Source organism: Eubalaena glacialis, chromosome 11 (genome assembly GCF_028564815.1).
Source record: "Eubalaena glacialis isolate mEubGla1 chromosome 11, mEubGla1.1.hap2.+ XY, whole genome shotgun sequence".
Classification (NCBI taxonomy): Eukaryota; Metazoa; Chordata; class Mammalia; order Artiodactyla; family Balaenidae; genus Eubalaena; species Eubalaena glacialis.
The window spans coordinates 16,460,836-16,487,258 of record NC_083726.1 but is presented as its reverse complement, the minus strand read 5'-3'; the positions used below and the strand labels follow the sequence as shown (position 1 = coordinate 16,487,258).

Genomic DNA, 26,423 nt, shown 5'->3' with positions numbered 1-26,423 from the left:
CAGATTGATTTCTTAATCACCTAACTATTTTAACTCTGAAATTTTTAGACAAATATTTCATGTCCTGGACCTCATGAAAATGGACATGGTCAATTTTACAATTAGGAGTCTGAGACCACATCTTCAACGCCAGTTGGTAGATTATGAGAGAACCAAGTTCCAAGAAATTTTAGAAGAAACTCCAAGTAAGTACAATATAAGTGTGTATATATATTGAAATTGAGTGAAAATATGGTATTTTTATTTTTGACATCTTAAATAGTATCACTAAAGACTTTTGGCATTTCTGTTCAACATTTTTTTAACTTCTAAAATTGACATCATAAACTTATAGCTATTGACTCTGACCCAGGAACTGTGCTAAGCACTATTCACTTTTTTTTTTTTTTTTTAATTTATTTATTTTTGGCTGCATTGGGTCTCCATTGCGGTGCGCGGGCTTCTCACTGCAGTGGCTTCTCGTTGCGGAGCACAGGCTCTAGGTGAGCGGGCTTCAGTAGTTGTGGCATGCAGGCTCAGTAGTTGTGGTGCACGGGCTTAGTTGCTCTGCGGCATGTGGGATCTTCCTGGATCAGGGCTCGAACCCATGTCCCCTGCACTGGCAGGCAGATTCTTAACCACTGCACCACCAGGGAAGCCCTTCATACATTTAAAAAACAAACAAACATTTATTAAGCACCTCCTGTGTCCCAGACACACCTTGGGTGCTATGGATAGAACAAAACAGAATAAAGCTGCTGCCCCCAAGGAGCTGACCTTCTAGTAGGCATGACAAACAAAAAACATGTATTGTCGGATGTGTTATTAAGTGCTATGAAGAAAAATAGGATAGAGGGACAGATAGTAACGGGACAGGAGTGAAGGTAGAGGGTGTTTTTTTAGATGCGGTGGACTGGGAAGGCCTCTCTAAGAAGTAACTATTTGAGCGGAGTTTACAAAGGAATGAGGAAGGGTCATAGGAAGATGTGAGAGAAGAACATTCCAGCTAGAGAGAACTGCACATACAAAGGCCCTGCAGCAGAAACTTGCTTGTGAAATTGGACAAACACAAGGCAGACTGTGTGGCTGGAGTGGAGTAGGCAGGAGAGAGTGGTAGCAGATGAGGCCAAGAGGTAGGCAAAGGCAGGTCACAAAGAGCCTTGTTAGGAAATGAGAGTAATTTAGATTTCATTCCAAGTGTGATGGGAAGTCACTGGAGAGTTTGAGCAGGGGAGCAACATCTGATTTTGATTTTTTAAGTATACGCTGGCTCCTGGGTAGAGAACAGATTGTACAGGAGCAAGAAGGGAAATAGGGGTACCAATTAGGTGGTATCGCAGATGGTGGACTGGTCCAGGTTGTAGTGGTGGAAGTAGTGAGAAGAGGTCAGGTTCTGGTTGTATTTTGAAAATGGAGTAACAAGTTTTGCTGAAAGTTGGATGAGAGAAAAAAGAGAGTTGAGGGTGACTCTAAGCAACTGGGTGAAGAGTGATGCCTGTTAGAGAGATGGGGGACACCAGGGAAAGAAGGGTGGGAGATGGTATGGAGTCAGCATTCAATTTTAGATGTGTGAACTTTGAGATCTTGTTTGACATCAACATGAAGATGCCAGGAGGCATTTGGATATAAGAGACTAGAGTTCAGAGGAATGGTGGGCACTGGGGATATGCATCTGGGAATCATCAATATCTTTATGGTGGATAAAGCCATGGAACTGGATAGTAGCTAACATGTATAGAATGCTTACCACATTCTAAACACTTTACCTGTTTTAACTGATTTAATCTTTACTAAAACTTGAGGAAATTACTCCCCATTTTATGGATGTGGAAACTGAGGCATAGAGAGGTTAAATCACTTCCCTCCACAACACAACCTGTGAGTTACAGAGCTGGGACTCACCCCAAGCAGTTTGACTCCACACTCTTATCCACACCATGCTCTTATCCACAGTATTACACTGGATGAGGTTACCTAGGGAGTGAGTGTAGATATGGGCCTGACTGGGCCTGACCTGGGACTCTAGAGCATCTAGAGCTTGAGAAGAGGAGAAGGATCCAGCAACAGAGACTGTGAAAGGGTAGCCAGAGAGGTGAAGACAGCCAGGAGAGGGTGGTGTCCTGTAAGACAAGCGAAGAAAGTGTTTGAAGAAGGAGAACACGATCAGGTGCGACAAGTGCTGCTAAATGGTCAAGAAAGATGAAGGCCAAGGCTTGATCATTGGATGTGACCGTGTGAGGATCCTTGGTAACCATGATGGGAGCAGTTTCAGTGGACTAGTGGGCATTAAAACCGGACTGGAAGAGACGTCAAGAAAGAATGGGAGTAGAGGAAGTGTTACCTCATTGAATCCTCACAGTTACTCAGTGAGAGAGGTACTGTTATTCCCTTTGTTTCACAGGTGAGGAAGCTGAGATGCCTGATGTTGGACAGCTGGCAAGAGGCTGGTTAACTGCTTCCCTCATTGGCAAACCCTTGACAGCAGCCTCTGGGCTTCGGTTAACCACAGTCTGAGGCTGGGTTAGGTGATGCACCCACCCCACCCTACCCCTCGTGGACTGAGCTTTTCTGTCAAGATAGTCAGTATGATAGCCTCATGTAAACAAAGCCAAACAGATGCCACTTTAAAAGGGGCTCCAGCAGGCTGGAGCCTGTCCAGGGAAGAGGGCATGGGCCATGGTGGGTGACAGAAGGAACAATCAGTGAAGCTGGGCCCATTCTGCTTGATAACAGGGAGACTCAGGTGGGCCATGAGCACTGCCTTCCCTGTCGATAGTGATTCAGGGCTTTGGTTAAGCTCTGTAGGGCAGACTAGGACCCATGGGAGGGAAGCAGCAGACAGCCAATTTTGGCCTTCCTAGCAGCTGGAGCTGCTGTTTTAACTTTGGAATGGGCCTCTCTATTACTGATAGTAGCCCATGCTAGCTAACATTTTGTTTGAGCACTTATTGTGTGCCAAGTCCTTACTATGTGCCAAACACCGTACATTTATTAGCTCATTCAAGCTTCACAAGTCACCCAATGAGGCTGGTACTGTTATCACCTACTGTTTATGAAAGAAGAAACTGAGGTTAAGGTATTTACCCTAGGTGACTGCTAGTAAGTGGTAAAGCCTGGATAACCCAGCTATGTCTCTGCCCCAAAGCGTGTGCATTCAACCACTATGCAAAACTGACTCTCTCCAGACAATATATTGACTATCTTGGAGGGATTTGCAGAGGGAGCTCTAGCATCAAGTGACAGATATGACTAGATGACTTCTAAGGATCCTTCTACAACAAAAATTCTATGACTTCAGAGCTATATTGTTTTGGCTTCAAAGGCAGAGAGGGATTATGGGACGTAGAACCCTACATAGAACCTGAAACCTGAACTATGATAACCACATTCTTAGCAGCATTTTCCTGAGATTCATTGGTTGGTTTCATTTGTGTCCCTGTATATGTGTATATACACATGTGTGCAAATGTCTCCATGTCTTGAGTCAAGATAGCCTGTAATCTTGAACAAATTCCTTACTGTAGGGTTGAACTACAGCTTTGTTCATCTCAAATGATTTGTTTCTCTCCTTAAAACCCAGGCTTAGTGACTTATATTTCATTTGCATCTTTCACATTGACTTGGATATTTCCAGAGATTTAAGAATAGAATAAATCCAGCTGTGCAAGTAGGTCATTGTTGCCCAGATCTAAATATGTTCCCAGAGAAATCAAGAGTCCAGGAAGCAGAGTGTACGTCAACTATTAATTATATCCTCAAGTCACTCTGCCAAAAGTCGGCCACTGTGCCCTAGTATCAAAATAAGAGTCTTACAGTATTGCACAGAAGGACAAAAGTGTTGGATTTTTGTGTGTACATGATTTTTATAAAATAATTATTGAGAAAATTAATACAGAGAAGCACTCTGGGTTTCTTAATTGACTCCCCAAAAAATTGTATTTTGCCGACAGAGAGATTTTATATAATTGCCCTATTAAAATATACCCAAGAAGGCCTTAGGCAGTGGTTGGGTGAATGTATTAAATGTCAACAAAGTAACCACATTAGATCCAACAACTAAATTATCTGTAGAAAGAATGGCACATTACCCCTGGGAGGCCAGGCCACAAGTAATTTTTCAGATACTCAGAAAGAAAAGGTTTTATTTATTTAGATAATCTCTTATATCTGATAAAATGTTCTCAGGAACTTCATTTCATGTGATTCAGAAATCCTTCTGGGACATAAATGTTTTCCAGAAATATATAAAACTGCATTATGATTGTCTTTGCCTGGCACCCAAGGCATTCCGGAAATATTTATGAAACATTTTAGATATGAGCAAGCTGATGCTCAGCAACGACCTGCCCAAAGACAGAGCCGCACAGCTGAGAAGTAGCGGAGCTGGGACTGGAAGCCAGGTCTCTCATGGCCAAGTCGGGAGTAAACCAAGCTGCTGCTTTGGCTCCTTTCTTTGGATTTTTCAATTTTGTGTTATATCAGCTGGGGTATATCGCAGGCAGCAGAAACTCACTGGCTGATTTAGCAGAAAAGGAAGTGAATGGAAGGAGTGGGGCACTTTACAGAAAAGCGAAAATACCTGAGTCTGCGCAAGGCCAGAAACCGGGAGGGCATCAGGAATCTGGGGAGGAAAAAACAAGGGAAAGTTCCGAGCTCCATCCTCAGACGGTTACTGTGCACTTCAACATGGGCCATCCTTGAACGCTGTGGTCATCATTCAGAGTCCTAGGAAGGAGTCTGATGGGCATATGACTCAGCGAGGCCAACCCCTGGTCAGGGAGGTTGCCTGGCCATGGGACCTCTAATTGATGTTCACAAAAAGAAAGCATGGAGTGAGGGAAAATGATTTCTCAAAATCAGTACCAAAAAAAAAAGGGAAGGTGAGGTGTTGCTAGGCATAAAAGAGTGGATGTCATGGATAAGAGAACTACATTCTTCTAACTGAAAATTGGGGTATTTGCTCTGAATATTTTCCAGAATATTGAAAATAGAGACCATCTAAAGCTTTGGACAACATCAGGGACTCCCATCCATGTATTCTGCACCATTCTCCTAGTTTATTGAATGGTGCCTGTTCAGAATTGTACAGACCAAGAGCTAGCCTGGCCATCCCCCAAGTCCAGGATGTAGAGTCATTGCCTTTTTAAGGGTCACTCAGATTTCATGCTTAGGTACCATATTAGAAGTCGGTAGAGATGGGAATTGTATTCCTTGATGCATCCATACAGGGATACCCTTGATGCATTCATCTCAGAAAGCTCAAATACTAAACTCATTCGTACCAAACTGGCAGAGTCCACAGGGCATTCCCTGGACTGAATTCTCTGAAGCACTAAATAGCACAATCGATGGCTTTTATGTAATGTAAATATTTACATGTGTGTTTTGTGTTGATAAAGCTTTATGTGACTTTATCACATAGGTTGTTTGCTAGGTTTTTGCCTTAGACTCGGTGACTTAGTTGGCCAACCCATAACCCATATCTTTTTAAAAAAACTTTATTGAAGCATTCAATACATACAATAAAAACACGCCAACTCTAAGTGTATAGTTCTGTGAGTTTTGACTAAAGAATATGCCCATGTAACCACCACTAGAAACAAGAAATAAAGCATTTCTGTCACTCCAGAAAGAATCCTCAGGCCCCTTGCAACCAACCTCCCCCCATCGAGGTAAAACTGATATAATTTTTATCAATGTAGATTAGTTTTGCTTCTTTTAGAATGTCATATTAAATGGAATCATACTGTATGTTCACTTTCCTGTCTAGCTTCTTTCACTCAACATAAGGTTTTTGCTATTCATCCATGTTGTTGGGAGTATCCATAGTTTATATTATTGAAAGTTATCCTATTATATTGTAATCCTATATGATTACATACCTCATTTATCCATTTACCTGTTGATGGACATCTGTGTTGTTTCTGGTTTTAGGCTACTATGAATAAAGCTGCTGTGAACATTTGTGTACCAGTCTTTGTGTGGGCATGTGTTTTCATTTTCTTGGATAAACACCTAGGAGTGGAATGGCTGAGTCATATGGTAAATATATGGTTAATTTTAGAAAAAACGGCCAATTATTTTCCAATGTAGTTGTGCCATTTTATACTCACCATCAGTGTGTGAGAGTTCCAATTGCTTTACATTTTCACCAACACTAGGTATTATCAGTCTTTTAAATTTTACCCTATATATATTTATAGAGAATGTGAAGGTATCTCATGTGGTTTTAATATACATTTCCCTGATGACTAATGATGTTTAGCATCTTTTTATATGCTAAATGGCCATTTATTTATCTTCTTACATGAAGTGTCTGTTCAAATCTTTTGCCCATTTTTAAATTGGGTTGTCTTATTATTGATTTGAAGAGCTCTTTATATATTGTGGAAGCAAGTCCCTTGTCAGATTTTTGTGTTGTGAAACTTTCTTCCCATCTGTGGCTTGCATTTTTCATTCTCTTAACCCTATCCTTTGAAAAGAAGTTTTTTATTTTGATGAAGTGCAAATAATCAAAATTTTCTTCTATGGTTTGTGCATTTAGTGAATTGTTTACAAAATCTTTGTATATCCTAAGGTCGTGAAGATTTTTTTTTGGATGTCTCTTCTAGAAGTTTTAGACTTTTAGGCTTATGAATCATTTCAAGGCAATATATTTCAAGGTTCAAAATTTTCCATTCATATATCCAATTCTAGAACTATTTGTTGAAAAAGACTATCTTTTCTCCTTTGAATTGCTTTGGCATTTTTGTTGAAAATCAATTGACCATACATTTGTGAGCCTATTTCTGAACTCTTTATTCTTTTTTTTAATTGAGATATAATTACATACCATAAAATTAAATTTTAAAAGTGTATAATTCAGTGTTTTTTAGTATTTTCACAAGGTTATGCAACCATCACCAGTATTTAATTCCATAAGATTTTCATGCTTCCAGAAAAAACCTCAAACTCACTAGCAGTATCTCATCATTCCTCCCTTCCCTTAGCCCTTGACAACCACAGTTCTACTTTCTGTCTCTATGGATTTGACGGTTCTGGACATTTCATATAAATGGAATCATATAATACGTAGCTTTTTGTGTCTGGTTTCTTCCACTTAGTATTGTGTTTTAAAGATTTACCCATGTTGTAGCACATATCAATACTTCATTCCTTTTTATTAGACTCTCTAGTCTTTTCCATTGATCTATATTTCTACTCTTAGCTGATACCACACTATCCTGGTTACTGAGGCTAAGTCTTGAAGTTAGATAGTGTTAGTCTTCCAACTTCATTCTTTTTCAAAATTGTTTTGCCTATTTTAGGTCCTTTGAATTTCCATATGCATTTTTTAATTAGTTTTTCTCGTTCTACAAAAGAGCTAGCTGGGATGGTGATTGGAATTATGTTGAACTGACATCTTAATAATGTTGAGTCTACTGATCTGTGAACTCAATATCTCTACTTAAATCTTTAATTTATTTCAGCAATATTGTTTTAGTTTTGGTGTACTGGTCTTGTAATTTTTTTTTAAATTTATTTTATTTATTTATTTTTGGCTGCATTGGGTCTTCGTTGCTGCGTGCGGCGTTTCTCTAGTTGCAGTGAGCGGGGGCTACTCTTCATTGTGGCGTGCAGGCTTCTCATTGCAGTGGCTTCTCTTGTTGCGTGCAGAGCACGGGCTCTAGGTGCATGGACTTCAGTAGTTGTGGCACGTGGGCTCAGTAGTTGTGGCTCGCCGGCTCTAGAGCACAGGCTCAGTAGTTGTGGTGCACGGGCTTAGTTGCTCCACGGCATGTGGGATCTTCCCAGACCGGGGATCGAACCTGTTTCCCCTGCATTGGCAGGCAGATTCTTAACCACTGCGCCACCAGGAAAGCTCCTATTTTGTTAAATTTAATCTCATTTTATGTTCTTCTGGTGTTATAAATGCTATTTTATAAAACTTTTTGTTTTCTAGCATATAGAAATATAATTGATTTTTGAGGATCGACTTTGCATCCTGAGACCTTGCTAAATTAACTTATTAATTCTAATAGCTTTTTGGAGTATTCCTTAGGTTTTTCTATAGTATATACAATCATGTTGCCTTTTATTTCTTTGGATTATCTTATTGCACTGACTGGGACCTCCAATCAAATGTTGAATAGAAGTCATGAGAAAGGGCATCCTCGCTTTTCTAGCAGAAGAATGTTTATTGTTTGACCATTAAGTATGATGTTAGCCGCAGCTTCTCATAGATGTCATTTTTTGGGGTTAAGGAAGTTTTCTTCTATTTCTAGTTTGTTGAGAACTTTTATCTAAATAGGTCACATATTAAACTTGTTCACATGCTTTTTCTGCATTTACTCAATTGGTCATATTTTTCTTCTCCTTGATTGTGTTAATGTGGCGAATTAGAGTGACTGATTTTTTTTCTAGTGTTAAACCAAGCTTGCAATCCTGAGATGCTTATCCAATCACTTGGCCCTGGTATATTATCTTTATCTTATTGCCTTTCTAATGCTTCCTTGAGGATTTTTGCATCTGTATTTATGAAAGATGTCCCTCTGTAATTTTCTTTTCTTATAATGCCATTGCTTGGTTTTGGTGTCAGAGCAAAGCTGCCCTCGTAAGATAAATTAGGAAGTGTTCCCTCCTCTGCTTTCTGAAAGAGTTAAAACACCCTGTGTCTTCCAGTTTGATTTGCATGCACAGTGTATATTAGTAAACATTTTACTGCATGACAGTTGAAGGGAAAGATATCTTCAGGCATATAGAACCAAATCAATTTGTCAGTCTAAAGGAGACTATTTGAGTCAGTACTTAAGCCCATGGTTACCTCCAGAGATGGTGAATTAAATAGGAAACCTACCGGGTCTCTCATGCCAGATATAGAGAGCAGAGGCTTTTTGAGAACCTACTAAGTGACAAGTACCACTGGAAAAACGTTTGATTAGTTTCCAACGCAAAGGGGTCTGCCAAGACAAGGCCAGATATCTCACACACCTATCAGGTTGTGTTATGAGCTAAGTCAAGGGAAAGCTATATAAAAAATAAACGTCATAGGCTTGGACTCTCAAGGAGTCTCATTTTCATATCACTAGTAATATTAAAGGCACATGAACTATTTAATAACTTTTTTTTAATAAATAGAGAAGCTGTTTTTCAGGTCAGCTATTTAAGAGAAATGACAGCCAGATCAAAAATTCAAAGGCAGATGTGCCTCAAGAAGGCAGTGATAGGGCTTCTTCCCTGGTGGTGCAGTGGTTAAGAATCCACCTGCCAATGCAGGGGACATAGGTTCAAACCCTGGTCCAGGATGATCCCACATGCCGCGGAGCAACTAAGCCCGTGCACCTGGAGCCTGTGCTCCGCAACAAGAGAAGCCACTGCAATGAGAAGCCCGCGCACCGCAACGAAGAGTAGCCCCCGCTCGCCCCAACTAGAGAAAGCCCGCGCAGCAACGAAGACCCAACACAGCCAAAAAAATCAATAAATAAAATAAATAAATTTATATATAAAAAAAAGAAGGCAGTGATAAGGATGGGTCCATACAATCAAGAAAGGCTTCCCACGGGAAGAGGCTGGACCACTAAGGACTGGCAGGATATAGATTGAGAGAACCAGAGATAGTTTCAGGGGCGTTAGGCCAAGCCTTCCTGTCAGGAAACAGGAACATACATTGGTGGGGAAGTGCTCTTGGGCCTCCACTGCCCCTGAGAAATTCTTAGGTAAATGCACCTGTAAAACCATTGCATTGCCTATTGTTCTGTTTCTCTCTCCTGGTAGATAAGGAGGTTTTTGAGTATAGGGACTGTGTTTACTCATCTGTGAATTCTCTGCACTTGGTATAGTATCTGGTGTATAGTAGGTGCTCAGTTGTCATTGAAGAAATGAATGGAGAGGCTCTTTTCCATATGAAAAACCGAGGGTACCAGTGCCTCATAGGGTTGACCTCGATTTTAGAGCCACAAGTCAGTGTACTGGCTTGTGGGAGTGAAATCTCAACAGACCCCTTAGAGAAAAGCCCATGTTTCCCCCTAAACTCATGCTCTTTCTGCTTTACCAGTTGTACTCAATTCTGGCTACATATTAGGATCACCTAGGGTGTTTAAACACAGATGCCTGAGCCCCATCTCAGACTGATTAAATCAAAATCTCCAAGAGCCAGTGCCCAAGATCACATTTCTTTCTTTTTAAAGTTCCCCAGGTGATTCTACAATCAGCCAGGATTGAACCTCTATGCTACACTGTTGCTTTTGTTTGAGATAAAGAAATGGGCTTTTAAATATGTCAGCTGTAAATGATTAAGCTTGCAGCATAAATGCTTATTACCGCCATATTGTAATTATATCCATGATGGTTTCCACTGTTTCTGTCTGTTGGGTACCTTTTAAATAAAAGACGGCAAGTCTTTTACATCTTTATAAACAGAACTGGGAAAACCAAGAACAACATTTGCCAACTGAGGAGAAGCAAAGTTGTGAAATTCTGGGGGTGGTGTTGCTTAAGTGTGGCAAACTGAGCTGCTCATAAATTACCCCTGTTTACAGGGTGACTATTCTTTATTTTGTTCTCTGGGTCTTTTAAAAAATCTGCACCTGTGTTCAGTCTGCATTTTTAAGCAATCGCCACCTTATAAATTCTACCAAATACATAATTTTATAAGAAATGTGGTATAAAAAGCAATTTATTTCTAGGGGGAAACCTTAGAACTGGGTCTGAAGTAAAATAAAGTGTGCACACCAGCATGCTGGGAAAGGCATAGCTCTATTCAGACACTCCGAGGGGTCTGGAACCCGAAAATGTGTAATCATCAATGCCTTTAATCTAAATACCTTCTCTGCACAAGACTCAAGGTCATGTGTGAGCTGGCCTGTCTATCCATCTGATGCCATCTGCTGCCATCTCTCTCCCGCCTAGTTCTTTATAGACCAGCAGTACAGATTTGCTTGTAGCATCCAAATTACCATATTTTCTCACTATTCCGGGTCTTTGTGTGGGCTATTCTCCTAGCCTGGAGTGACAGCTCTTTCCTCTGTTTGCCTTGTATCCTGAAGTGTCACTTATGGAGTTCTTCCTCTTACAGTCTGTCCTGGACAGCCTTTCCTCCCTCCACTCCTGCTGTGTCTTCTAGTATTCACTGTATTCTGCTGTAATTGTGAGCTTACAGGTCTGTCTGCCCATCTGGACTCTAAGCTCAGCTCCTTGAGGGCCATGGCTGTCTTGTCATTCATGCCCAGCACCTAACCTGACATCTGTCGTGTAGAATGCACAAATGAAGGAATCCATCAGCTGTAGGACAAATATGTGGCCTTTGCACTTGCAGGTGCTCTTGATCAAACTACAGAATGGATAAAAGAATCTGTACATGAAGAATTACTTTCTCTTTCTGAGACTGCTTTAACTCCCGGGGCCAAAAACAGCTCCAAGCCAAGCCTGAGCCCTACACTGGTGCTAAATAATAGTTATTTGAAATTGTTACAGTGGGATTATCAGAAAAAAGAATTACCAGAGGTGAGTGATTTTTTTTTTTTTTCCTTCACTCAAGTTTTCCAGTATTCTAATTCTTAAGTTCAAACTGTGAGTCAGCTGGTCTGTCTGTGTTGCATGTGATTTAATGACTTTACTGAAATCAGATAAAAATGGGAGTTAGGATGTAACATTGCTTATTTTACATGTTCATGGTGTTGAGCTTCCCTTACTATTTTTACATTTTAAATAAACATGCTAGACACTCATGACAGATGGAGCACGTCTTCAGGAACTGACAGAAAAGCTGAATCAACTGAAAATGATTGCCTGCCTGTCCCTAATCACCAACAACATTGTGGGTGCTATTACAGAAGGCCTACCTGAGCTTGCAGTCAGGCTAAAAAGGATTTCAGCTGTTCTACTTGAAGGCATGAACAAAGAGTAAGTTCCAAGCATTTTTATCTGCTCTGCCTTGTATTCAGGGTCTGCATGTGTTTCAGAGAATGTGAATAACCTTGACATCTGGATGTGATATTCAGGACTGTGCTTTAGAGAAGCTTAGCTCACACCTTCTTCTTCTAGAATTTCTTTTAATATCACTGAAGGCTTAGATGTCCCATCATAGGAAAGGAGAGGTCTTTTCCATAACAAGTGCCAGGGTGAGTATAAGTGTTTCCACTTAGGATGGGTGTGTGCAAAAGCTCTTCTTTGACAGTGTTGTGGAAAAAACCAACAAAACCCAGAAATCCACCATGCTCAGTGTTTCGAACGCCCTATCAAAGAGGCTTTCCGATTCAATTGTTCCAACTCCATAGGTTTTCTGCCATGTAATGTTTACCAGCTTCACTGATCCAGCCTCTGTGAAATCTTCAGAGTGGTGACATCTCTGTCCTTCAGAGATGCTCCGCAAGTCCAGTGAAAGTTTTGTTTTTGCCAAATTCATTTCCCGGTATCAAACCTTCATTGAATACTAGAATCCCATTTCAATTTCGCATTTAGATCATCCTATTGGGAATCCTGTCCAAGTTAGAAAATTTCTAGTCTTAGCCAATGGCCAGATGTTTCCATGGGTCTCATATGGGTCAGCTCCTCTTGCTGGTTCCCCTTTCAGGTGTTTTCAGGGACTTTATTCCTCTCTTTGAAGGGAAATACACCCAACCTCCCATCCTCCTGCCCATTACTTAGAGAGCACATAAATGACTTGATAAAATCCTAGAATATTAAAAGCCAAAAGAAGCCCAAGTGGTTATAGCATCCAAAGTTCTCATTTTGACCTGAAGCTCAGAGAGAGAATAGGATTTGCCTTGGGCTGCACACCAAGAAAAGGACAAGCCAAGGCCTGAACCCTGGCCTATGTCAAGGCCCTGCCCTTTCTACTGATCCTGGTGCTAACTTGCCAGGCTCTTTTATTTCACGTTCCAGGACCCAAGACCTATAATAAAAAGAAACCTGCTCTGGCTCTGGTTTTGCAATAGATCTTATCTTAGCATTTTCCCACACTGGGTGACCATTATTTTCCAGGAATTCTAATTTATTAAGCCTTTAGTGAACCCCCAGTACTGCTTAAGTATTAATATAAAGCACATAGCAAAATGGTTACTAAGAGGACAGGCTTTGGGGTCAGACAAACCAGGGTTTAAATCCTAGCTATGCTACTGACTTGTTATGTACCATTGAATAAGATCCTGAATCACTCTGAGTCTCACCTCCTCATTTGTAAGAAGGGAATAATTGTACCTACCTTAGAGTTAATGGGAACTTAAGATGACTCATGTGAAGCACTTAGGGCAGGTGTCTGGCACATGGTAAGTGCTTGATAAATGTTAGCTTTTAATAACTACTTAGTTGTTAAGTCATCTTCTTTATAGTTGTTCTGCCTATCTGATTATATTATTGTTTTGTCTAATTCCCCCCACCCCATCCCCCCATCTCTTATCCTTTAATTCCCATTTTGCACAAAGTTGTCTTAAAGACCCTTTCTGACTAGTGAGCAGCAATTTTCCATCATCATTCCCCAATAGTGTGGCTCCAACAAACGCTGTTTCTAATTACACCTTTTTCCTTACCTGTTAAATAACCTACCACTAACTACTTTTTACAATTTTCTGGACTGTATATATTTGGGATTACTGATCAGTTACTTGAAAGTAACAATGCGAAGGAGTTTCTTACCTTTCATCATGATAGGTCAAGAGTTTTAGGTAACTTGTCTTTATGGTATTGGCTTCTGAATATCTTCATTTCTTGTTTTTGATTGGTGTTAGAGATTTACTGCTCAGGCATGGATAAAGGAATTGATAGTACATCATTTTCCAAGCACATTAAAAAAAAAAAATCTATGAATGAATCCACTCAGACCAGAGGGTTTATTTTAAGAAGTAAATAGGTTACTTTTTAAAGAACCTACTCGTTCCCTTTCTGATAGCCCTGCCTGAAGATGGGGTTGCAGACTTATTTTCAGGGACCACATTTTTCTGTCTGTGCTTTCCTATTTAAACATTACCCACAGAATTGAGTGGTTTTAAGCATTTACAAATCTGCTACATATAAAGGATGGTTGGGAGGAGTTACTATTTTCTAAGCTCATTCTAATAGAGGTAATTATTGTCTGTATAAGGGAAAATTGGTAGACATTTGAAATAAGTTGGTATATTTTTAAAACAACAACAAAAATCCTGCTAAATAAAAACTATGCCTGATGGGATTTTTGTTTCATGTTTTGTAGGACCTTTAACTTGAAGGAAGTCCTAAATTCTATCGGTGTTCAGACTTGTGTTGAGGTAAACAAGACCCTGATGGAGAGAGGTTTACCTGCTCTAGATGCTGAGGTTCAAGCTAATCTTGTAGGTCAATTCTCAAGCATTGAAGAGGAGGACAGTCCTATCTGGTCCTTGATTGGTGAGTCTTCATGTTTTTATTGGTTTCTGCTTCAATTCCAATTTGCTTTACCATGCTGGTTTTGGCTAATGTTAAGTGTCAGTCAAATTTTAGTCTTAAACAGATTACCTGCTTCTTTTGGTGAGTGAATAAATATTGAAAATATGAAGAAGGCATTAATATTTTCAAAGGTCTGGGACTCATTGCTGCTTCTGTGTGTATATGTAGCAGAGTGGGGGGATGTTTCAGAGCCTTCTACCTTACTACCCAGCCGATAGGCTTTTATGAAGAAAATAACATCATGCTGCCAGTAATGTTAAATTCCTAGATCAATAGAGCAATCCAAACCAGCTGGCAGTATGTTCACAGAAAGTAGACACGGGCTTTGCTGGGAGCTAACCTGTGTGAGCTGAGGGCCCTATGTTGGTCAGGCTTAGACAGACAAAGAGTTAAAAAGACCCTGGAACTGAGAGGCATAGTGGGTAGACTTTTTTTTGTACTTGATTGCTAAGAAAATGAATATCTTAAGGTCAAGTTGTATTGGTGAGTTGGGGAGAATGTATCAGTTAGGACTTTTTCTATTACCTGTGACAGAGAACCTAAGCTTCTAAAGTGGCTTAAGCAAAAAGGGAATGTATCTGCTCATATAACAGAAAAGAGCAGGGTGGGATTGGCTGCTGGTACAGCTTAATCAGAGCTTAAACTATGTCCTGGGCGCTGGTTTCTCCACTTTGGTCCCTCAGCACTGACTTCCTCTGGGCTGGCTGTCTCCATGGATAGTCTCTTCCCAACATAGCAACATGACTTCAGCTCCAGCCTACATCTTTCTGTGTTTAAGTCAAGCCAAAAAAAAAAAAAAAAAAAAAGGAGTCAGTTTCCCTCCCCTCTTAGCTCAGACAGTGACCCCAGAATTGAGTCTCATTGACTCCAGATGGTGGTCATGTCCCATTGTTGACTCAGTCATGGTGGCCAGAGGGGAAGAAACTTAAACTTGAGACGTGTTCAATTCCTGGAGCCAAGGTGAGTCAGCTTTACCTGTAACACCTGGTCTGAAACTAGGGAAGAGATCGTTTTCCCCCAAACAAGATCAGGGTGCTGTGGCCTTAAGAAGGGGAAGAGGGCGATGTGGGACACAAAGCAAGTGTCTACTGCAGAGGGTGAGGAATGGACCAGACAGAGGAAAGAGTGTGGCATTCGAATATACTAACATTCCAGGACTAACCTGCAAGTTTTCAAAGTACAGCACTGACTTCCCTAAGAATACAAGTACTTGTTATTATTTAGTTGAGGCTCTTAAATAGTTTCTCTCATTCTTATCCCTGGGGACACGGGATGCCGGAGATCTAGGCCACCCAGGCCACTTAATAGCTCTAGGCTTCAACCCCACCCCCAAGAAAAGAGCCGTCTGGTGTGTAGCATGTGGGCTGCTGAGGGGTGACGGGTGAAAACAGTAACACAACATAATTGCAGCTGCCTGTGGCTGAGCCCTTCCCTGCGTAACCTTCACTGCTGACATGCATCTCATGGCCTGTAGTCTCCAGCTGTACACTGACACCTGGGAGACGGTGTTCCCCGGAGGAAGAGGGGCAGGCCGTCTGCAGTCTCTGCCACGTACCAAGAGACCCCCCACTAGTGCACAGGCCTCACGAGGACGGGGCGCATATTTGCTCACTGCTATTTCCCCATACCATGCTGGGCCTAGTGATGACCTTTAATAAATATCTGTGGAATGGGTGAATGCATGGAGACTTAGAGCAGTTAAGTAACTCTCACCTGAGGTCGCATAACTAGCAGGTTGCAGAGTATGGCTTCTTCCTGAGCCTCTCTGACTCATATTCTTAACTGCTCTAATGGGCACTACAGTCAAAGCTGGAGCCCTGCTGCTCATTGGCAGGGTGGCCAGAGCATCGGGTGTCCTCCATGCCCTTGCTTTAGATCAGGGGAGTACTTGCAATGTCAAGGGAGAGGGAAGCTGGGGTCCAGGAGATGCCCCACCCCGAGGTGGCCTCTTAAAATCCAGTCAAGCAACTTTTTTCCACCCAGCTCTCCCCAGTCCAAGTTTCCTGTTCTTTTGCAAACTGGAAGTATTTTGTAACCTCATTCAAAGTATTGTTGCCTAGCAACTTGAATGACTCACTTGAGCGTCCCTCCCTGGGCTCTGGAAGCCAAGGGCACGTCTTTGGCAGGGGCTCGGTTTGGCTGCTCCTAAATGGACAGACGCTTCTGTCACCTTAGTCTTGGCCTAAAAACTGACTCATCCACAGAGGAGATAGAACCACTTGTCAGCATAATAACAGTTTTGAAAAAGTTTCATTCTTTAAACAGCCTTGTGAAAAGTGTTTGGACCATATCTGTGATGAAAATAGACGCGGCTTCTGAGAGTCGAGCAGCCAGCCTAATGGGGAATTTAGTAGACAGTTTCCTCTTAATTCTCTGCCTGCAGAGGAGCTGGAATACATTAAGCACTTAGAGGGATCCCTGGGACAGAAGAAGGGCTCCAATTTACCCCTGGCTTTCCTCCCCTGTAGTTCATGGTACCCACAGTCTGCCTTCTTTTGTTCTTAGTTGATGTGCTATTTGTTTACAATGGAATTACAACTCCCACTGTGTTCTTAGCCATTAAAAAAGGTAATTAGAGAGGGAGTTTTCCTTCAAACCATTTTTTTTCAAATATATACCAAAACCATGTAAAAATGATTTATGGATTACCTGCTGTGTAAATTATTTGCATGCTGATAGCCACCTACATTTTTAAAAATTAATTTTCAATTATACAAGTGATACATCCATGAATAATTTCCTCTTGTTGACAAATTATGGATAAGGCCCAAGTCATCTTTGACTGCCTTCTCCAGCCCCCATTCCTCTCTGGCTCCCATTGCTTTCAGTTTGGGGTTTATCTTTATAGACCTTTTTCATTCCAATCTCACTTTAATTCAAGCAGCATTTATGACGTGCCTGCCACATGCCAGACCAGGGATATTATAAGACAAAAAAATAGCCCTGACCCTTAGAAAGCCCACTGTCTAAGAAGGGAGAGATAAATTTTCAAGTAACAGTAATATGGGGTGATAGTGTAACAGTTGCTAGGAAAAGCCACAGAAAGGAGAAAGGAGGTGACTTTAGCATCAGCATTGAAGTATGCTCTCGACTTGGACAGAGATGAGGTGAGATGGAAAGGCATTCTAGTAAGAGGAAACAATTTGGGCTAAGATATGGACATGGGACACTGGGGACTTTGAGTTCTAGGTCAGGTCTGGCTGAAACGTGTGATTTTTGGGAGAAGTGTTTAGAGATAAGTTTCAGTAATATAGTTATCTGTATTCGATGGAGTGTATTTTCCTTAGTAAACTTCCTTATTTGTGAGATTTCTGTTTCCAAAGCCAGAGAACATCCTTGGGGCAGCATGGGCTGGGGCATGTCAGGCTTGTCCAGTACCATTTGTCCAGTACCACTGCAGCTTCACTTATTTATGCATTTGCGTGCTTTTGTGAAGTCGTCTCAAATGCAGATACATTGAGGCACTGAAGCAGGAAGAATGGAGAAGGTGGCAGTGCCAGTTGGGGTGGCCCTTCCTTAGTGACTCCAGATTGTTGCCCACAGGGGGGGTGATCATATAATTTATTTTCCACCCCAGGACACTTTTGAGAGTGCTCTTTTTAATTATGCCAGGACAGCAGGTGTCAACTTTAACTGTCCTGTGAAAACTCGGATGTGTGCTCACCCTTGCCATGCGGCGGTTTGGGCCCCCAAGTTTGCCAGATCTGTAGATTTTTCAAGAAGAACCAAAAATTTGATTTTCTATGTGAAATCCCCTCATTTTAAATGACTTCTATTTTTAAAAAACACTACGTGGACCAAACTGGCAGTGCCAGTTTACAAACTCAGCTTTAGGATACATAACTAAAATTATGGACATTGAGTTTTTGTAAAAGATTCCCCACCCCACCCTGAAAATGCTATGCATGTTTTATTAGCTAGCTATTACTGCATAACAAATCACCCTAAAACTCCATCTGTCATTGCTTACAAGTCTGTGGGGCAACTGGGTAGTTCTTTTGGTCTTGCTGGACTCACGCGTGCATTTGTGGTCAGCTGTGGCTTGGGTGGGTAGCTCTGCTGATCTTGCCTGGGCTCTCTTAGGTGTTTGGGAGTTGGTTGGCTACAGATTGGTCTAGGATGGCCTAAGATGGAACAACTGGGCTTCCCTCAACATGGTCCCTCATCAGGCCCAGGCTTGTTTACATGGTGGTGGTAGGCAGAGAGAGTGGGTTCAAACCATGCCTCTTGAGCACGGAACTCACATACCAGCACTTCTGCCACATTCTGCATTGGCCAAAGCAAGTCGTAAGGCCATCCCTGCTCCAAGGCATGGGGAAACAGACTTCAGTCTTTGATGGGAAGAGCTGCAAGGCTACTTTGGAAAGGGCATGAATATAGGGAGGGGTCAAGAACTGAGAATGTTGCCGCAATCCACCTACCACAATTACTATTCTCATTTTTTTAAATCACGTGCTTTAATAATGGGACAGATAAAGATGCCTTCTTTTTCCCCAGAGAAACGAATCCAGCTATACATGAAAAGCCTACTTTGTCTGCCAAACCCTCAAAAATGCATGCCTCCCGTGCCAGGAGGCCTCACTGTCGTTCAGCAGGAGCTAGAGGTGCTAGGCTCGCAATATGCAAACATTGTGAATCTCAACAAACAAGTGTATGGACCATTTTATGCAAATATACTTCGAAAGCTGCTCTTCAGTGAGGAAGCCACGGGGAAGGCGGAAGCGTCATCATCTACTAACTAAAGAGGAACTGACGTTGGATAAGAGATTGGAAGCCCAGCACTTAGGTACCCAGTCTGTTTCCATCAATGGCATTTCAGATGCGGCACGTTCTCAGTCCTGTCTGTGGCACAGCGTTAGCCCAAATCTGTGTAATCCAGTAATATTAGCATTGCAAAGACATGCACGTCGTAATGACCCTGTTTGTGCACCATCTACAAGTCCAAAAGAGATGTTTTTAATGAACAGAAAGCAATTTGTAATTAATTATATTACCTATGTAATATTTGTAAATGTTTTCTTAAGCATATAAATCTGGCTTATTCATTCAACCCGTAAGGAGTTGTATTTCACATCAAATCTAATGATTTTTTTAACTTTGGTACAGCTTCTTAAAGGGTTGAAAGTTGTGAACATAACCAAGGGGATTGATGTTCTGAATAAATGATGTGAAGTAAGGGATAATCGTATTTGAAATGTACAATTAAATTTTATTAATGTGTAATAGAAACTTACATAGTATAAGTCCTCAAATTCTACAAATATACCAAATCACATTTTGTGATACCAATTGTCAGTATTTGTTTAGAATTTCAATGTATTAAATACATTTTAAAGCTACATACAAATTTTAGATAAAACCTCCCTTGTTCATTTAGTGAAAATAGAAACAAACCCCTTCTAAAATTTTATTCTAGAGGGTGGATTCTTCTCACTTATCCTGCTCTCCGAGGGAAACAGTTTTTGCACACATCTCTTCGTGAATGTCCCTGCATTTCTCAGGCCATTGATAAGGTTTATATAAGATTTTAATATTTTTACATAAGGCAGGAGTGGTTTGAATTGTTTTACTTGTAAGAAGAAGAAAAATTGATAAAAGGAGATCCCCATGCTCAGTGAAATTCATGTCTGAAAAAGAAACAGTTGAACTTTGGAATTTTTAACCATATAATGTGCTAGCAAATGCCTTCTGCGCTGATTAAATTCTTAACCTGCTGTGACCAAGATGCTCTTCTAAGTATCATCATCATTTGCCATGCTTATGCATTAAATTAAACTTTGCCAAGCTGGCACTGGTTGTCAGGATTCTAGAGAAATCTGCATACCGTCCTGGAATTACGTACTTCTTCCAAAGTGTTAAGAGAAGTACTACCTTTTGGACGGACTCAGCCTGGAAAGTGCTTTATTTGCATGAAATGCATTTTGATTGTTTGGTTTTCTGAGGACTCATTGAACCTTAGTAATTTGATGGGGAGGAGTGGGTAGGAAGTAAAAAATAATGCTCCTTTCTTCCTCACCACGACCTTCACCATTATGGTGCTACCTAATTATTTGATAAAGTTCTAGGAAATGATTGTGTGAGTAAATTATCTCCGGTCTTTACATTTTGGAGGGATCTGCCAGAATTTGAGGAAATTTTGAAAGTCAGTTTTTTTTCTCACATGACCAATACATAAATCAGCCATTCTGTCCATTTGAGCAGCTGTGTATAAATGGAATTTTACTGAAGAGCACATCATTGATCTCACCCATTGTTTCCCTCTTCCTGTATTTCCATTCTGCCTGTTTCCTATGCTTAGAAATCATAAGGTGCTGTAGATTTTTGTTTTCATTTTCTCTTAAGTTGAAGTAGTTTTCAATTGTGTTCACTTTGGGGCCTGGACAGCAGGGAGGGTCTGACATAGAAATGTAATGTGTAGCATAACTTTTTGTTGCTTTCTGAGGTGAACTGTATATTTAACCAGAAGACCAGGTGGTACACTTTCTTATTATCAGATTGGAATCCGTCTGGTATTCTTATATACTTGATTATACTGTAGTTGCCAGCAGGAAAACAATGTGCAAACATTTTTTTTAAATGCATTTAAAATGAAGGGCATTCTGCCTTTTTTTTTTTTTTTTTTTTAAGTGACAAAGTAAATCTCAATGTCTGAAGTCTGGATTTAGGCAACTACATTTATTAGGATTTTAAAATCCTGTCCCTTAGCGTGTTGTTTATTTGGTTTTTACTGAAATGTTTACTTCTACTTTTGAGAATTTTCTTAACATGGTCTTGTTTTGTAATGTCAATTTTATTAAACACCATACACACATTTTCATTCTTCTACTGCTAAAACATGTATTGTGTGCACTAGTTAAATTTTAAAACATTAAAAATTATTTCAAGATAGCTGGTGTCTCTTTGTTTTCTAAACCACCTTTGGGTAACTCAGGGCTGGAATACCGCACAGTCTTTATTGCAGTTGTTTTAGAAGGATTCTTCTGCTGATCATCAGAGCCTCACAGACATCAGGTCATGTTCATTCGTTCATTCAGTCAACAAATAGCTATTGAGCATCTACGGTGTGCCAAGAAGTATCCTAGATCTTTGATACACAGATGACTAGACAGACACTGTCCTGAAGAAGTTTGTAACCTAGTAAGAAGGACAAACTTGTGAACAATTGCAATAAAGTGTAATTCGGGCAATAAAACACATACACGTAGTGTTAGAAGAAATACTGCCAGACTGTGTTTCGTGGAGGTCACCCTTGAGCTAAAGCATGAAGGGTAGGCAGGAACTTGCCAAGAAAGGGAAAGGCACAAGAGGCCAAGTGCACAGTGGGTACAACGGTGTGGAGAAATGGTAAGCCAAGGGCCAGCCTATAGAAGAGGGGAAGTGATGAGAGGGGAAACAAGGAAGGTAAAAGGCTTCTGGGATGTCATGCTCAAAAGGGAGGGTTTTGTCCTGAAAGAGATAACCATTGAATATTTTGAAACAGGAGAAGGTTACAAGCAATTTATGTTTTGGAAGGATTGCCCTGGCAAAGAACACTTGCTGTTGGTGCTAGAATATTCTGTGTTGTGTGCGTATGTGTATACACACTCACACATGAACACATGGCACGAGAGTCCATGTAGAAATGGACTCTAGCTAACAGAAGCAGAAGGAGAGTTTATTGGAGAGGTTTAAGTACCTCATGGAATCTGTTTTACCTGGGGAATTAAGCTTGGAAAATGGGTAAGAACCAAGACAGTGCAAGCGTAGGACCTCAGCCAAGCTGTATTCAGAGATTGGTTTCTCAATTGTCCTTGCTGCTTTGCCTCATTTGCTCAAGATTTAAAGTCTCGGATATCAACATTCAGTTGGAAGTATCTTTGTCAAGGGTCCAGGCTCTAATTTGCAGGGGATGGAACAAGACAGTAGCTGACCCTTAGACTCCTGTGTTCCCACCAAGGTCACCCAACTAGGGATTTCTTCCAAATAGGAAGGAGCAGAAAGAGAAAAACAAATCCACTATCATGTGCACTCATGAGGTCTTTAAAACTTGAATGGGAGAAATGTGTGAAGAGGTCCCCCAATCCAGCATCGCCTCTAAGAATGACACGAAAAGATGATTCCAGGAAGGGCATAGTCATTGAAGTCAACCTTTATTGGTGTGTGTAGATGAACTGCTGAGCAAAGCCTCAGTATAACCTTATTTCTCAAATTGTAGTTCAAAGTTTAGGGAAGGTTGGTGTGTGTGTCGAGGACCCTACTCCATTCAGCCACTTAGAGACTCAACTTCCATCCATCTTGTAACTCAACAGTCCCTGAAACCTTCAGCGTCTCCTTAATCACTCAGAAGATAAGGGAAAGAAAAGGATCACCCACTTCTACTCATGGTGCATTGGCCAGAACTAACTAGGTCGTTAGTTGATGACTAGATGGCTAGATGGTCATCTGGCCCCACCTAACTGCAAAGGAGTCAGGAAGATGTGCCCAGGAGAAAAGGCGGCCATGGGTGTTGGGTAGTGGTAAGCATTAGCAACAGTCTCCACCTCAGATGCCTCCAGTTTCCTTGAATAAGCCCTATGAATCCTCCTTTTATGAAAATAAGTTTATTTTTTTAATGAACAACAGAACTTACTGGGTCCTTGCATTAATGAAGTGCTGGGCATTTCCTAGTAGACCATGCAGGAATTACCTGATTCCCTGCCCCCCCCCCACTTTGGCCATGCCACACGGCATGCAGGATCTTAGTTCCCCAACCAGGGATCGAATCCAAGACCCCTGCATTGGAAGCGCAGCGTCCTAACCACTGGACCACCAGGGAAGTCCCATGAAAATAAGTTGAAGGTCATGTGTCTGCTCTGATCTTTTAGTATTAGCTCCCAGAGCACTGTGTTGAGAGGATTTTGAAGCTAAATCCAGGACAAGCAGTAAAGAATTGTGTGGCTGATTGGCAAAGTATGCCATGGGTGTGGGGAGTGCCATCTTTTGTGCAACATATTTTTTTCACTTGAATCCTTTTTAAAACTAAAATTCAGCCTCTTCTACCTCTGGGGATGTCAGGTACCAACATTTTCCACTCATTATTCAGTAAAAGCATGGGACTGAGAGTCACAGGACCTGAGTTTGAATTCACTTCTGCTTCATAGCTATATGACCTGAAGCCAATCTTTTAGTCTCCCTGAACATCCATTTCCTAACCTACCTGACTGCCTCGCAGAGCTATTGTGAGAATCAAATGAGATAATGTATTTGAAATTGTCTACGAACTCTAAAGCATAATGTGGACAGAATACATTACAATAGCTCATTTATTTGTCCTAAATCTCTTTCACGCTTCAAGAGGTTTTAGTATTGTGAGAAGTGATGATTGAGTACTTAAGTACATAAGACCAAAAATTGTCAAATCATATCACACCCGTGGTTCATTAAGCCCAATATTGTCATTGGCAGAGAAACTCAAGGGTACGTAGAAGGCTGCAGTTATTGTCCTTGATGTCAACTTCAAAGGATAGTGACACACCCAACATGTTCTAATTTCATTTAGTAAATCAGGTATGACTTTATCCTCCATGATTTAATCTAACCTTTTAGAAGGTACGTTTGTACTAGCAACTTGTACCCTCTTGTTCTCTATTTTTCAAGTGAAGCTTTATCTTTTGATGTCTAAGCTTGGTATGTTAGCCTTGTTCAGCTTTCAAGGGAAAGGGACCTAGGGATTTATCGCAAGGCTTTATGAAGAAGAAAGGAAACCTAGTAATCTGTCCCAGCAGCTGCACTTGCCGGCATGGTAGAGAACCTGAATATAATTTTTTTCTTTCAGAATGTAGTAAAATAATTACTTACCCTCTGGCCTAACCACTTTATATAAATGATCTCATATAACTGCACAACCCACTACAAGGCAGGCTCTATCATTTTTTTTTTAATTTTTAAAATTTTTTGGCTGCGTTGGGTCTTCATTGCTGCGTGTGAGCCTTCTCTAGTTGCAGCGAGCGGGGGCTACTCTTCGTTGCGGTACGCGGGCTTCTCATTGCGGTGGCTTCTCTTGTTGCGGAGCACGGGCTCTAGGCGCACGGGTTTCAATAGTTGTGGCGTGCAGGCTCAGTAGTTGTGGCTCACGGGCTCTGGAGCGCAGGCTCAGTAGTTGTGGCGCACGGGCTTAGTTGCTCCGCGGCCTGTGGGATCTTCCCAGACCAGGGATCGAACCCGTGTCCCCTGCACTGGCAGGCGGATTCTTAACCACTGCGCCACCAGGGAAGTCCCTGTAAGTTCACTTTAAATTAGGGATACCAATCCTTTCTCTTCTGCCAACTTGTATTTCTTGAAAACCATTCATGGTGATTTTTAACCATCTGTTCAGAAAATTTAAAATTTTCCGTGGAATCATAAAACTGTGGATAGAATATTATCCAATCTATGAATATTTTCCTTTATGATTTCTGACTATATTGCTATCCTTGAAGGTGGCCACAGCTCAATGTTATGGATTTATTCACTTTATATTTTCTTCTCAGGTTTTGTTAACATTTAAATATTTAATCCGTATAGGATTTACTTAGATGTATTTTTTTTCTAAATGGCTAATCAGCAGCTCCAACATCATTTTGTGGATAAGCCATCTTTTCCCTGCTGATTTAAAATGTCATCTTTTCATACTAAATTTCTGCTGGAATTTACTCCTGGATCTTCTGTCTAGCCCTTTTAGAATATAACACTACCTTAATTACTGTCCTGTTATGCTCTTCTCTCTAGGTAAGTTAACTCCTCCTCACTTTGTGGTCATTTTAATGATTGTATAATAGGCCATCACACACATGTACCTTAATTTTTGAACCAATCCCCTCCTACTAGGCATTTGGTAAATTTCCTATTTTTTCCATACTATACAATGTGTAGTTTGGGGCTAAATTAAATGAATTCTATGCCTCGGTGGCTCAAGTTGTGCAAATTATCCATTTACCATTTTCTTTGAATTATTTTTAAAATGGCAATACGCGTTGTTGGTCTTGATTGTGGGATAATTGATAAAATCTGTCCGCTGGAGAAAGAAGATATACAGATTGCCAACAAACACATGAAAGAATGCTCAACATCATTAATCATTAGAGAAATGCAAATCTAAACTACAATGAGATATCATCTCACACCGGTCAGAATGGCCATCATCAAAAAATCTAGAAACAATAAATGCTGGAGAGGGTGTGCAGAAAAGGGAACACTCTTGCACTGTTGGTGGGAATGTAAATTGATACAGCCACTATGGAGAACAGTATGGAGGTTCCTTAAAAAACTAAAAATAGAACTACCATACAACCCAGCAATCCCACTACTGGGCATACACCCTGAGAAAACCATAATTCAAAAAGAGTCATGTACCAAAATGTTCATTGCAGCTCTATTTACAATAGCCAGGACATGGAAGCAACCTAAGTGTCCACTGACAGATGAATGGGTACATAAGATGTGGCACATATATACAATGGAATATTACTCAGCCATAAAAAGAAATGAAATTGAGTTATTTGTAGTGAGGTGGATGGAGTTAGAATCTGTCATACAGCGTGAAGTAAGTCAGAAAGAGAAAAACAAATACAGTATGCTAACACATATATACAGAATCTAAGGGGGAAAAAAAAGGTCATGAAGAACCTAGTGGTAAGATGGGAATAAAGACACAGACCTACTAGAGAATGGACTTGAGGATATGGGGAGGGGGAAGGGTAAGCTGTGACAAAGTGAGAGAGTGGCATGGACATATATACACTACCAAATGTAAAATAGATAGCTAGTGGGAAGCAGCCGCATAGCACAGGGAGATCAGCTCGGTGCTTTGTGACCACCTAGAGGGTTGGGAGAGGGAGGGTGGGAGGAAGGGAGATGCAAGAGGGAAGAGATATGGGAACATATGTATATGTATAACTGATTCACTTTGTTATAAAGCAGAAACTAACACACCATTGTAAGGCAATTATACTCCAATAAAGATGTTTAAAAAAAAAAAATCTGTCCGCTGGGGTTTAAGAATACCCAGGCGAGACTTCCGAGCGACACCAGGGGGCGCAGTTTCCAAGCTCCGCCTCAGCCACATCCGGGTT

The 26,423-nt window shown here is 40.9% G+C and overlaps 1 protein-coding gene across 1 annotated transcript in view; it reads left to right on the top strand.

The window, feature by feature from the left end:
- The window catches only part of TCP11L2 (t-complex 11 like 2), a 41,359-nt gene extending 20,420 nt beyond the window's left edge, over window positions 1-20,939 (top strand). Inside the window, exons 6-10 of the mRNA XM_061204788.1 lie at window positions 49-185; window positions 11,273-11,460; window positions 11,678-11,859; window positions 14,144-14,316; window positions 18,853-20,939. Coding sequence (XP_061060771.1) covers window positions 49-185; window positions 11,273-11,460; window positions 11,678-11,859; window positions 14,144-14,316; window positions 18,853-19,097 — 925 coding nt within the window. The 3' untranslated portion in view covers window positions 19,098-20,939. The remainder of the gene's footprint in view (window positions 1-48; window positions 186-11,272; window positions 11,461-11,677; window positions 11,860-14,143; window positions 14,317-18,852) is intronic.
- The last annotated feature ends 5,484 nt before the right edge of the window (window positions 20,940-26,423 follow it).